General features: G+C 47.4%; 1 protein-coding gene across 1 annotated transcript in view; it reads right to left on the bottom strand.

Annotated features, from left to right (window-relative positions):
• Nucleotides 1-599: 599 nt before the first annotated feature.
• The window catches only part of CD81 (CD81 molecule), a 246284-nt gene continuing 232462 nt past the window's right edge, over nt 600-14421 (bottom strand). The window contains exons 7-8 of the mRNA XM_086957706.1: nt 5067-5150; nt 600-4803 (exon numbers count right to left, since the gene is read on the bottom strand). Of these exons, the coding sequence (XP_086813832.1) occupies nt 4741-4803; nt 5067-5150 (147 nt within the window). The 3' untranslated portion in view covers nt 600-4740. The remainder of the gene's footprint in view (nt 4804-5066; nt 5151-14421) is intronic.

A 14421-nucleotide genomic window follows, 5' to 3' on the forward strand; every position in this document is an offset into this window, starting at 1 on the left:
ATCCTGGGCCAATCACTTCATCTCCCCGTGCCCAAAAAAATAAAAAAAAATAAAAGGGAATGTATCTTCATGTAACGCAACTGGTGCTATGTAAAGCACTCAGATACACGATACCTTCGGGTCAAGTTTACGCTATATAAAACTCTGTAGTAATTTAATTTTTTTATTTATTTAACAGAGCTCAGGAGTATTATTCATAATTGTGGGGAGTTTCGCGTGGTGGCCATTTCATCTCCTTGGAGCACCGTATGTTAAAGATGCTCATGGGCTTCTGATGTTAGGAACACATGTTTGCGCAGACAAACCGCTTAGCCATTGTGGTTTAATTTCCTTGCAATAAGGATTTCACCTGTCTTCTTACTAATCTCTCTTGGAAGGACTACACACTGCTTCACGTGGTTACACCCACAATATGCTACCCTCTACTGAAGACTAAAGCACCAGTCTTCATCCTTAATGTTGAAAACATTACCAACTCTTCAAATGGTGAGAAGGTGATCACCCATTTATGAGAAATATGTTACAAAACAGATAATCCTGCACTTTTCACGGATTGGCATAGTTTAAAAAAAAATGAATATCATCAATTCATATAAACCTTTTTCAATAGGACTTTTATTTATCGAAAAGTAGTTACAATAGAATCCATTTTACATTCAGGATAGAAGAGTGCGTATTTTACCTGAAGGACATGAGGAACAAATTCTATATACATTTAGAAGTGCAGAACTATTGAGAGCTGCTAACAAGCCAGCACCAACTAGATCTTAAAGGGGAAAAGTGGTACAAAACCAGCACCATCCTCAACTGTGAGGCCCAAGATGAATAACATCTTCTCTTCAATTCCCAACTGCTATCGGCAGTAGACGTGGTCAAATGTAGTCTTGCAAATATCACCGTCAACCAAGATCTGAACACCTGGTGGTAGCCGGTGGCAAGCAGAGCTTCCTGTCAATCTGCAATCCAACATCCTTTCAACATTGGTCAATCCTTAATCCACCTCTAAACAATATCCAAGGCAGTCAACAGGCACAGACATTTCCAAACACATCAGCCATCCAAGGAGTGCTTCAAGTCCCGCCCGAGTGCATCACAGGCACTTTAAAGTTTTATTCTGAGGGTCTACTGACTGGGTAATGATCAGTCCAGAAATCCCTACCAAACACTTATAGTGCTGATCAAATAGTCTGCAGCACAAGCTGAAGCCTGGACAAAGGATTTAAGGATGTTAAGTTCATGCAACAAAAATCCCACCACACAGCTTATGTGAAGACCACAGAGTACACGCATTCATGCCTGAACCCATGTTAACAGCTCCGTTCTTCTCCACAATAAGTACGAGGAATTAATATGCAGACTGGAAAACATGAGCCATCTGCATGAACAACATTAAAGGATTCAAGGAAGAACTCTTCCAGGTGAAGTCACGTTCATGATGGTGGGCTTAGGGATAGTCAAGCTTATAGTGCAGCCAAAAAGAGACGGACATCACTTTACAGAAGGTAGAGGTGGACCTCTTGCAAAAGGAGATTAAGATTATGCTACATTATATCCTTCAGATTTTTTGAGGCCATCTTTGACTGGTGCACTGTCCTCCACCTTCTTCTGGATTGCTTAATAGCTGAAAAGTACAAGCCCCTTGACGGACTAAAGAACAGGTAAAAGGTTTATTAGGAGCATAACACAAAACTTTGATTTTGCATCAAAAGTAAACCAATTGGCCGTGATTGCTTACACCAAACCATGAAAGGCATCCTCAGGAAACAAGCAGTTAAAAAGGAGAGAAATAAATGAACCACTTGTTTGTATACTAGACATACAATCAACTGCTTGCAAACCAGTGGGTGAAGGGTCCCCAACCCTGGATTGGACACACCGCAAGCAATGCTTTCCTGTACTCCATGACTGATGTTGTCATAGTCAATGCCAGCCTTCAGCTCTGTCAAATTATTTGCGAGTTACTTTCTTCAATATAACAGCATCGAAAGGAAGCCAGGTCTCCTGGCATGTGGTGAGAGTCTCCCCAATGTCATTTTCTTACGAACTTCACATCTTTCAAAAGGAGTCAAACAGTCATCCTGAGGTCGAAGTAACAAGATAGTCTGCAAAGCTTATCATTTACTGCCACCTAAAGGACACAGAGGCTCATGTGCTTTATGCTGGAGGCATAGTGGAGTAATGAAGCTTGCTACTTTATCTTTCACAACCCGGTTGTCCATCTACTGGAAATCTATAATTCGGTAGAGCCGATTTAACTTTGAGTCGGTACACAAGTACCACCATATGGAAAGGAGTAGACATTTGGAGATGTCCTTCAAGGTTTCCAGCATCAGAGTGACTGCACGTGATATATTGAATCAGTGATCACATGTGTCTTTTTTTGGCCCAAGCTAATAAATCCATTTTGCCAGGTTATTCCCTCATTGAGTTGATTGCTCTACCTCTTATTCTTTTTCCATGATAGTTATTGAGTTATCCTTCTTCATTTATGTCTTTGAGAGCACGTTTCCTTAACATGACCAGGCCTTGCTCCTTTAGTGGCCACTTTATAAGTCTATAATCTGTATCCTATTCAGGACTGTGATTCTGAATCTTCAAGGCCGAAGATAGAATCTTAAGGTAGTGGGCCATTGTTATCTCCTAGTCTATATTCTTGAATTATAGACTACCTTTGGTCAATGCCTAAAACATTTCCTTTGATGTTTTTCTGAGCCCAAACACTAAGCTGCATGATAATGCAGACAATATGAATCCAATACAGGTTCATGGAGCAAAACCTACAGGCGCCACTCCATCAGCTTCTCCTTCTCGCAAGATAATTTATCGTTTACCAAGCACATACACTTGTACCTTTTCTTAGATTGGAATTCGGTTGTGTGTGGAGAACTTGCAAATTAAAAATCTGGCAATTGACAGCAATTTGGAAAATTTATCCTTTTTTCATCTATCTCCCCCTACTTCACTAGGACCACGAATGCTAATTTTTTAATGCCAAAGAACAGGAGACACAATTTGCAGGATGTTGGAAAGAAGATGTTAGAAACCTGTGCCTGGCCGAAGCTACACTTGGAAACATGAATTAGCTGGAGAAGGCAGAGAGCTAGAGGCAATCGCCCACGAACTGTTTGTAAACGGTAAAGTCAATATTCCACGATACATTTAATTGACAGATTGAGGATTCTTTATACAGTACTCACAAGAACACATCAGTTTTGCTTTTATTTTTTTATACAAAAAAGGCAGAAGAAGAAATTACACAACCTGTTGCATGCTCCACTGAGAAATTCAAGGCAACGCATTCCAGCACGGTTGACTCTGCTTGAGCGACTGACCAAGACCCCGAAGCCCACTATTCCCCTGGCTGAAATACAGGCATAGGTTTTCATCCCAATGGAATTAACATTTCTCTTTTGATTAAAGGTGGTGATGGCTATGTGAATATTACAGGCAGATGTTCAGTCCATAAGCAGTCTGCAAAGTGTTGATTTACCTACTCTCCAATGATGCACTTGTTCAAGGGATTGTTATACAATCTCTTAACATAAACCTGTTCTTTTAGTGGTCTTAACCTAACTTCCTCAATGAAACCAGCTAGAATATCCAGGATCCTTGGAATAAGATCCCTGTTGCTAGGTTCTAAGAATTCCAAGAAAGCTCTGACGAAGCAACAGCTGAATGGACATTGAAAAAGATGAGTCATATTATTCTCATTAATATTGTACCATCCGATCATTTAGGATACTGAAAGAAACTTGAACCCTTGGAAAGCTTGCTTTGCCAAATACAGATTAGCATTTGCCAGATGCATTAAAGTGGTGCCGAACTGATCGCATGAATTAGACGTGTTTTGCATTCCAACAATTTAAAATGTGGTTTGTTCAAAGATTATTGTTGAATCCCAAATGTAGTGAAATATTTCAGTGACTTATCTTGAGCTTAATTCAGTTGTTCTCACTTTACCTCAAATTATACTTTTTTCCACTAAACCACCCTAGTCTAAGGCAACAGAGTAACCAAGTCAGAGCATTTCAGGCAGAACCGAACAATTGGCGATTAAACACACATGGAAAAGAGTAGACACAACAATATCAAATATATTCAAGGAGGATTACAGAGCAGGCCAGGCAGGTTACAGGAGAATATTAGTCATTAACATACATTATAATCACAAATGGCGGGCGATCAAACGAGGCAGAGTTACACATCATATGCTGGGAAGCAAGAAAAGGGGCAGTATCAATTACAATTTATGCTCAAGGCTCGAAGGCAGGTTAGAGTATGGTGCCAAGAGGTGGGAGAGTGGTTCTGCAGTACAAGACATTCAAAAAGCCATCAAAAGCCTACATGACCACTGTCCACCAAGTGAAATACAGTTAGGGTGTCCGGTGTTACCAGGAACCAGAAAACCATAAATACCCATCTTTTATCTGGTCCGTAGACCATGCGCTTCTTTTAAGAGAACAGCGGTAAGAAAGTACAAAACTGCCTTCACCAGACTCTTCATGTGCCCAAATACAGAATGCTGGCGCTCTACCATGATGGGCTGATGTGTAACTCAATGCCACTCACAAACAAAAAACGTGTTTGACTTTTCCCGCCCAAAAAGTTTAAAGTAAAATTACTAAGTATGCTCGTGATATCTGAAATATTTATATACACTTTCTTTTTGCCGGGTCGGGTGGCACTTGCTGAGGGGTCCTGCTCCCATTCGAGGATACCCTGGCATTGAGCCCCAGAGGCTCAGTATACTGAACTGTTCCGGATGCCGCAGCACAGAACCATACTCAGGATCATTTCGAAGATCTGCAATGAGAGGAGAGTGCATACACATTAGGGCGATAAATAGAGGAGACATTAAACCTAGAGGTGTCCGTGTACAAAGATGCTAAAGTTGTCCACATGGACCCGAGTAGTGAGGGGAGATTTAGTAAAGCGAAATAAGACATTTCATAGTAAGACCCATTTCAGCAAGGTGCTTTTTGCATAGGTCAAGTCTTAAGGAGTATAAGCAGGGGCTGTTGCAGGAGGGAGAACTGAATGAGGAGACGCACCCCACCCACACCTACCATGATGACTGCCACCACAATCGCTGCAATGCCAATCAGGTACAGCTTGCCAGAGAATAGCTCGTTGATCTTCGTATGACAATCCTGAAAAAAAAAAAAGAGAAATCTGTAAGCGGTGATCGCATGTTGGATGGCCAATGCTAGTTCTCAAAACATGAGCGCCCACCCAAAGAGTAAAACTTGGAACAATTGTGTCAAAGCGTGGACCAAATTAACACATTACTTACCGTCAATAATGCACTTTCTGGTGGCTACTCCGTATAACAGCAAATTCCATACCTCAAGATGCTCTCATAGCATCGAACTGGATTTTAAAACTTTTCTTCCACAGTGCTCTTGGGCGCCGCTAGGTGGCACCTTGATGGTCCACATGAGCTCCGTACTGCCCGAAAAGTGACAGAATGGAGCCACATATAAGTTGTACTCCTGTACAATGCCAGCTTTTTGTTTTCCTTTCCATACCCTCGGATGCAAAGCGAGAACAATTTTTTGCACAAACTTGGGAATTCAAAAATAAGTAAGACGTTTAGATGACCACTCCACAGAATAAGCCGGACGGAGGGCATTGAGGAATCTGTGGTTGGGTAGAATATTCACTAGAAAGACCATTACTGAAGGCAAGTGACTTGATGGATACTTTTAATTTTTATTTTTTATTTTTAGAGTTTTATATAGCACAAACTAGACCCAAGACATCTGATATTAGAGCGCTTTACTTTAACACCCGTTTTGTAACAGGAGGACACATTCATTTTAGTTCACCACGGGGAGATTAAGTGATTTGCCCAGAATCACAGGATGTCGAGTCATTTGACTCTCAAACCAGGTTCGCTGTGCATATTCCGCGGTCTTGTGGTTGGGTCCGGATTCGTAGTCTTTTTTTTGTAGCCCTTGTGGGCGTCTGCGTCATACCTCCTCGGGTGCATTTCCGGTGACGTCGGCATGCTTCCTGCGGAAGCTCCCACTCTTGGGCACCATCTTCGGATTCTTTTTTCCGTGTTTCTTCTTTTCCGAAGCAATGGCAATGTTCTATTCAGGTGATAATTTCTTTACCACTTGTGCTTATATAGTCTCTTACTTCTCCTATTTATTTATTTTTATTTTTTGACCACCTCTTCTCTCTCCAGCCTCATCTTTCTGGCGGAGGTGGGTGGGTTCGCTAGTGAATCCAGAAAGATCTTCAAGCTGCAAAACTACACCGACAGGTAAGAAACTATTCGTTTTGCAGCGTGAATCTTTCTGGATTCACTATGCTGTGCATAGATTTCGTAGCGGTTTCTCATTTCCGTGGCGGCTGGGTGGAAGATGAGCTCTGGTTTCTGAATATATGCTGGAGCACCCTTTGTCCGACTTGTGCTTCTTTGTTCATCTGAACATCCACGCAATAGTGCTTCGTGAATGTGTGCACCGAAGCCCATGTTGCCGCCAGGCATATGTCTTGTATGGGTGTATTGGCCAGGAAGGCTATTGTAGCCCCCTTTTTAGGTTTTGCCTCGCCAAAAAGATGCGCTCTGCGCATCTTTTTCGCGCAGGCGAAAACCTGATGAGAACTGTAGTGTGGCTTTGGGTCGGCCCTCGTCATTCATTGGCTGGCTCCATAAATGGAGCCTAGCCATTGGACGAGGGGCCTGTCCGTCAATGCCGGACCAGACACGGGGGCGTTCCCGACATTCTTTGGCTTTTGCCGACGTCACGCGACGTCAGGCGAAAGCCGGGAACGCCCCCGAATCTGTTCCGGCATTGCCGGCACTTCTGCGTCTCTCCTCCCCCGTTTCCCGCCCCGTGACTGGCCGGCCGGCCAATCCTAGCGCGGCCGGCCGGAAGTGCCCGCCCCCGGCAGCCCGGGGGAAGAAGGAAGACGGCAAAAAGTATGGCGGCGCCCGCGGGGCTCCCGTGGCCTGGAGGGAACCCCGGGAGATGCGGAGGACGTTGTCGGTCCCGGTCTCCCATGCCGAAGAGGGAGACCGGAGAAGTGCCGCCGTCGCAAGGTTCAGGTGAGTCGATTTGTTTTTTTTTTCCGTGGACATATTTTATTTCCTGCTGGTTGGTGTGTGTCGGTGGCTCGCGCTTTCAAATAGCCGAAACCGCCTAAGTGTCTCCGTGTGTACGTAGCCAGACATCTCCAAAACCAAGTCTGAACTTTACTTACTGGACTTGAGTCTGAAAAAAAGGGCAAACAATGAATGTGTGTGCCTGCTTTAGAAGCCTGTTTATCGCGCTTTCACTTCTTCTTCCCTGGAAACCGGTAACGTTTCCGTAAAGTGTACGGCGTTCAAGTTTAGATCACATGCTGTAGTGTAAACAAACTCCTTGCCTGAAACACCAGGCAGCAGTAACAGGGTTACAGCTAATTTGCCTTGTGCTGTTGTCTGTTTTCTTCGTGTCAACCGTGGTCCCGGAGCGAGTTTTTGCTGAGCAACAGGCATTGCAAGTACTTTTGATTACAATCCAGCTCTTGTCTATTAATGTTGTGGGGATGGGGGTTGGTGTTCAGTCGGACCCTCGTGTTGCTGTTTTGATTGTGGCTCGAGGATATAGACACACATAGCTCTATCAGTTAACGAGAGACCTCCTCTTTGCGTGATGTTGAATTGCCCTTCACTCTGAAAGAAATTATTTATTTTTAATGAAAATTGAAGCTGCTGTTTCTTGTACAGGGCTAAAGGTTCATGGTCCTGGGAAAGAATGGCGTGTTTCAGGAAATCTGGTCTGTAGCGCACGCACCGCTGTTATCACCAGTAAGTGTGTATCAGTTGTGAGTCAGCACTCGAAGATCGCAAGTTGCCAGGCGTCAGAATCTCATGCAGTCGTTTCTATGTCAGTTATAGTTGTTGTTGGAAAACTAAATTTTTTTGCCAGGAAAAGCCAAACGTCTTGTTGTACACGTGCATTTCGCCATGGCAATAAATACACAACCACACGTTCCAGAATTCCCAGGTAAACAGTCCCTGGAAACGAATCCACACCTGACGTGACCACTTGAGATCTGTCATCAGGCGTTGCCTGCGTTTTTCACTGTTATTCTGGAAATGCTCCACTTTGGGTCACCGTGTTTATTAGTACATTTATCTGAATTTTGAAATGGATAAAAGGACACATTCAGCGTGGAGGGGCCACCGCCCCCCCCCCCCCCCGAAAATTACTTCACTGAATGGGAAACGTTATTTTAAGTAGAATAGGGAATAATTTTACCCGGGGCGTGGTAGTCGCGCTAGAAATGCAGCTTTTTTGGCAGGCACACAGATAAAAATAAACAAATCCGGCTTAAACAGTAATGTTGTTGTTGGCAGCTTTTTATTAAAGTGCGTTTTGCTTTGTGTCCTCGGCGAAGTGGTGTTCTTATCTCTGTTGGTGGCGTGGTATCTCCTGTTCACATCCTGGAGGACGTCCCAATCTGTGACAGTCTTCCTGTGGTTTGCAGTCCAGTTTTGCCCACTGTGTATTGTTGTGCATTCACCTACTACGACAGTTTACTTTGTATGTTCAGTGCTTCAATTCTTTAGCTTCTATTGCTGGGTTTAAAAAAAATATATTTTCATATTCTCGGTTATTGTACTTGTGTTTACCGCGGATATATCAGTGTGCCTCACTTAAGTGCCATTTCTTAGCTAAACTGCTCTTTAAAATTGGAGGCTAGCGCAGCATACGAAGGGGGTGTTGAACGGCTCCTGTCAGGATTGGGAGGTGGAGGCTGCGTCATGCGCGCGCAGTTTATTTTTCCGGGTATCTCGCGCTCTCCAGTGACGCCGAGATTGATGGATCGAATACAGACTGCGCAGAATGATAACTAATGCACACCAGAAGGGTCTGGTATCCTCTGTGGATGAGATCTAAAGCCCTGTGACTCGCATTAAATGTAGCATACTTCTGCTCTGTGTGGGGGGGGCTCTGTGTGGGTGTATGTGTGGAGGGCGCTGTGTGGTTGTGTGGGGGGGCGCTGTGTGTGTGTGGGGGGGCTCTCTGTGGGTGTTTGTGTGTGGCATTTGCGAGAGATTAAGCTATTGGCATTGTAAATGACAATGCCATTTATTTATGTTAAAAAAAACATAAATAAAAATAATGTCAAGAGCAATGCCAATAGCTCTAACTTTAACAAAGGCAAAACCATTGCATTGTAAATGCTTGTTTCTAGTGGAGTGGGCGCGTGCCCCCTCTGCCAGTTCTTCTCCTGCCCTTTTGTGGCAGAGTTGGATTGTTTGTGCGATCCATCGTGCAATAGTGGTCTTAGTCACTGCCTTGCCCATGTAACTGTTGGCGAACGACACAAAGAACTGTTTCGTTTTCCTGTGTCCTTTTGTCCTTTCAATGTAATGCATGACCGCCCTTCTGGCGTCCAGGGTGTGCAGAGCTCGCTCTGCGCTAGTGGTTGGTTTTTGGAAAAAACTTGGTATCTGTATGGACTGGTTCATGTGGAACTTGGACACCACCTTCAGCATGAAGTGTGGGTCGGTCCTCATCACCACCCTGTCATTGTGTATTTGTAAGTAGGGCTCCTGTAGCGTTAGCAGCTCGCTCACTCTGCGCAAGGACGTAATAGCAACCAGGAAAGCAGTTTTCATAGTTAGCATCTTCAAGGAGGCCTTGTGAAGCGGCTCGAAGGGCTCCTTCATGAGTTCCGTCAGGACCACGTTTAGGTTCCATGCCGGTGGTGGCACCCGCTTGGGTGGTGCAATCCTTTTTGCTCCTTCCAGGAACCTCTTTACAACTTGTGATGTGAAGAAGCTTCTGCCCATCTCACCCCTTGTGTATGCCACTATAGCCGCCAGGTGAACTCTTAAGGAGGACGAGCGGAGGTTTTTCTCCAGTAAGTGTGTCAGGTACTTCAGTACCGTGGAGTCCTTTCTCTTTTTATTGTGGAGTCTCTCCCTCCTGCACCACATCGTGAATCTTTTCCACTTTGCGACATAGCACTTCCTTGTGCTGGGCCTTCGTGCCTCCCGAAGGACCCTGAGGGTGCTCTCAGGCAGTCTCAAATGTGCGAACTCTATGTCCTCAGGAGCCATGCTACTAGGCTCATGCTCTCCGGTTCTGGGTGCAGCACCTCTCCGTTCTGCATGGAGAGCAGGTCTTTTCTTCTGCCGAATCTGTGGGGTGCACACTGCGCCATCTCCATGATCTGCGAGTACCATGTCTGCCTCGCCCACTGTGGCGCGACCAGTATCCGGGTCATGGTGCTCGCTCTGCACTTGCTCAGTACTCTGTGTATCAGTGGTATCGGGGGAAAAGCGTACGCAAATTTCCCGGACCAATCTATCCATAGGGCATTCCCAAGGGACCCTTCTTCGTGTTGTCTGGATGCGAAGTTTCGGCATTTCGCATTCTGGCGTGTTGCAAACAGGTCCACTGATGGCGTTCCCCACCTGTTGAACAGCCTCCTCGTCTCCTGAGCATTGAGCTCCCACTCGTGGGATGCCGAGGTCTGTCTGCTCAGCCAGTCTGCCTGAATGTTCTCCTTCCCTGGTAGGTGTATGGCTAGCAGGTCTATCTGGAGAGGGATGGCCCACCTCCATATCTCCTGCGCCAGCGTCGAAAGCGTTGTCGACTGTGTTCCACCCCGTTTGTTGATGTAGAACATCGCCGTGGTGTTGTCTGTCTGTAGCAACACCCTTTGCCTGTACAGTCTTGTCTGGAAGGCTTTCAGTGCAAGGAAGATGGTCTTCAATTCGAGGTAATTGATGTGCTTTGTCGCATCTGCTGGCGTCCAAAGACCCCTCACTTTGAGTTCCTCCATGTGAGCGCCCCATCCCTTCAGGGATGCGTCCGTGGTGATGGTCACTGTCGGAGTTGGGAGTGTTAGAGGCTGTCCCCTTGTTAAGTTCTCCAAGGTCCACCAGGTCATCTCCTTCTGCACTGCGTGCGTCACCACCACAAGATCCTCCCAACTGCCAGAAGCCTGTGACCATTGTTCCTGGAGCCATTCTTGCATGGGTCTCATGTGGAGGCGCACATTCGGCACTAGGTGGATGCACGATGCCATCATCCCCATGATCTTGCTCGCAGTCCTCACTGTCCGAGCTTGTCCCTTCCGGTAGAGGCGAGTTTCCTTGACCAGTGCCCTTGCTCTCTTCTCGCTGGGGAACACTTTGCCCTGTAAAGTGTTGATCTCTGCCCCCAGGAAGATCTTTACTTGCTCCGGCTCCATTGATGATTTCTTCCAATGGACGGAGAACCCCAGGTTTATGAGCGTGCTCGTCACTGTATGTGCATGCTGCTTGCACTTCTGGTACGAGTTTGCTTTCACCAGCCAGTCGTCCAGGTAAGGGTATACGTGTATCCCTTGTCTTCGTAAGTGCGCTGCGACTGCCGCGAGGCACTTCGTGAATACCCTTGGTGCTGATTTCAGTCCGAAGGCCAGCGTTGTGAACTGATAGTGGCCCCCTCCGATTGCGAACCTGAGCATATGCTTGTGCTTCTCGTTCATCGGTATGTGTAAGTAGGCGTCCTTGAGGTCTATCGTGACCATGAAGTCTCCGACCTGCAATTGTGGCAGCACCTCCTGCAGGGAGGTCATTTTGAACTTTTGTGTTCTTATGAATTTGTTGAGGAACCTTAGGTCTAGGATGGGTCTCATCTTGTCGTCGACCTTTGGTACTAGGAAGTACGTTGAGTTTATTCCCTTGTTCCTTTCCCTGGAGGGAACTCTTTCTATGGCCTGTTTTTGTAGAAGTTCTTGCACTTCTTCCTGAAGCCTCGCCAGCTGTTCTCTTGCTGGTGGCTTTCCCCTTGGTTTTCTGTTTGTTGGCTTTCTCTCCAACTCCAAGCAGTATCCGAATTGGATGATGTTTAGGATCCATTTGTCTGATGTGATTTCTCTCCATTCTTGGAGATAGAACTTTAATCTTCCTCCCACTGGTGTCATGTGGTCGTAGGTGTTTAGATTGTCCTGACCCCTTCGTACGTGGTGCCCCCTGGGATCTTTTCTGTGGTCGGGCACCCGAAGGTCTCTGAAGTCACTTCGAGGTGGGCTGCTGCCCCCCTCTTCTATTCTGGCCACGTCCATTCCTCCCTCGAAAGGACTGACCTCTTGGCTGGTACTGCCAGGACTGCTTCTGGTGACCTTGCTGAGCCTGCGAGTCTGGCTGGTGCGTCTGCTGGAAGGCCTGGTGCGATGTACCTGGCTGGTTTCCACCTCTCCCGCCGGGCCTCCGTGCCGGGGTGCCTCTCCTGTCGCCTCTGAACTGCAATGCCCCCATGGATCTTGCCGTCTCGTTATCTTTTTTGAGTTGGCATAGTTTCTCGTCAACTGTCGCTCCGAAAAGCGTTTCGCCGTTGAACGGTGTGTTCAGGATACTGTGTTGTACCTCGGGTTTGAACCCTGAGATCCTGAGCCAGGCGTGTCTCCTTTCCGTGACACCCATCATCATGAGCCTGCTGGCGGTGTCTGCCCCGTCCAGGGCCGTCTTAAGGCAAGAATTTGCCGCGTTCTTCCCTTCTTCGATCAATTTTTCGGCCTTCTGCCTGGCATCCTGGGGTAGTCCTTCACCAACTGTCCCAGCCCCTCCATGATCTGATACATGTGCCTGTTTAACAGGGCGTTGGAATTAGCCATGCGCCAGTGGGTCGCGGCATTTCGCTCGATCCTTCTCCCCACCAGATCCATCCTCTTGCTCTCCTTATCCGGTGGTGGGCCCGAGGTAGTGGATACGCTCGCCCTCTTCCTAGCTGTGGCCGTGATAATGGAGTCGGCGGAGACCTCGCCTCGAATGTAGGCCGGGTCCTTCGAGGAGTGTTTGTATTTTTTCTCTGTTCTGGGAGTTACCGCCTTGCATGTTGCGGGCTCTTTGAACGCTTCCTTTCCCTGAGCCAAGACGCTCTCGAGCATTGGAAGGAACTGGCTTCTTGTTTGTGTTGGGAGCAATGTCTCTAGCAGGAAGTCTGCTTTTCCTCGTCGAGCTTTAGCTTGAATGCAGTTGCGGCAGATTGTATCGCCGAGTTGTATGCCCCGATGTCGTCCGGCGGCGAGGGTCTCGAGAGGTATGAGTCGACCGCCTCTCGGTGTCGACGTCTAGGTAATCCTCCTCGCGTGGGTCAGAGGTGGCCGACTCGGCGTCCAACCTATTCCCTCCATCGTCCTCATAGCTGTAATCCTCGTAGGGATTCTCTTCACCTTCCTGGTCGTCGACCATCTCGTCGCTAGGCACATGGTCGTCGACATGTTCTTCTTCCTCTTCGACCAGATCTAGCACGGCGTGCTTGGTCTTGTGTGGAATCGTGAAGGCACTCATCTCGGCGGCGACATCTTTTCTCCGCTGCAAGAGGCTTGCCATTTCGGCTTCTAGCCGACGTATCTTTCTTTCCATCTCGGCCGAGTTTTCGGAACGTTCCGCCCCTCTTCGTCTGCGAGATTTTCGGCATCGACGGCTTGGACGTCGAACTGGCTTTCGGGTCCTTGGACGGTGCCGAGGCTTTAGGGTCTTTCTCCCTCGACGTCGATCGGTCCCTTTCGGCGACGATCTTCGACGCTTTCTGCTGGTCAGCAGCTTTCGGCGCCAGGGAATCCTTCTCCGAGGATCCGCTGGGCCTGCTTGTGGTCGCGGACGGCAGATGTCGCTGCGTCGGCGCCTTCGGGCTCTTGGCCTCGTACTTTCGAGACTCAGTCTCTCGTGGGACGTCGAGTCTCCTACCTTATCAGGTGTCTTCTTGTAATCGGTCTCTACGACCGTGTAGCTGTTGTCTTCGGCGGCAGCGTTGTCCTCCTCCTCCGAGGACATCCCCAGCTCGTACAGTGATGGCGTCAGGGATTTTCCTTCAAGGGTGGCGTGTGCTACCCTCTGTCTCTTCCTCACACGAAGGGTCTTCTGGGCGAAGACGGCGCAGGCGTTGCAGTCCTCGCTTCTGTGTTCTACCGGTAGGCAAAGGTTGCAAAACGGGTGCTGGTCTTTCTGCGCGTACTTGGGTCTGCAGTTCGGGCAGAACTTGAACGGCGTGTTGTCCATCCTCGTGCGTTCAGGCCTCCCTGACCGCGTGGACGTCGACAATCGTCGAAGTTCGAGGTTTTCACCTTCTTTTCTCCTAGTCCATGATCTATGAAGTCTTCCTTAGTCTTCTTCTTCCAATATCTCCTCCAACTTCCACTCTTTTCAGTACTTTCTCCAAAAATGTCTGGATCCCAACGGGAACGATCCAGACCCGACCGCGGAAAAAAGAATCTGAAGATGGCGCCCAAGAGTGGGAGCTTCCGCAGGAAGCATGCCGACGTCACCGGAAATGCACCCGAGGAGGTGTGACGCCGACAAGGGCTAGAAAAAAACAAAAACAAAAAAAAAAAAAAAAAGAAAAGACTACGAATCCGGACCCAACCACAAGACCGCGGAATATGCACAGCATAGTGAATCCAGAAAGATTCACGCTGCAA

Source organism: Lissotriton vulgaris, chromosome 2_1, assembly GCF_964263255.1.
Source record: "Lissotriton vulgaris chromosome 2_1, aLisVul1.2, whole genome shotgun sequence".
In the NCBI taxonomy this organism is placed as follows: Eukaryota; Metazoa; Chordata; class Amphibia; order Caudata; family Salamandridae; genus Lissotriton; species Lissotriton vulgaris.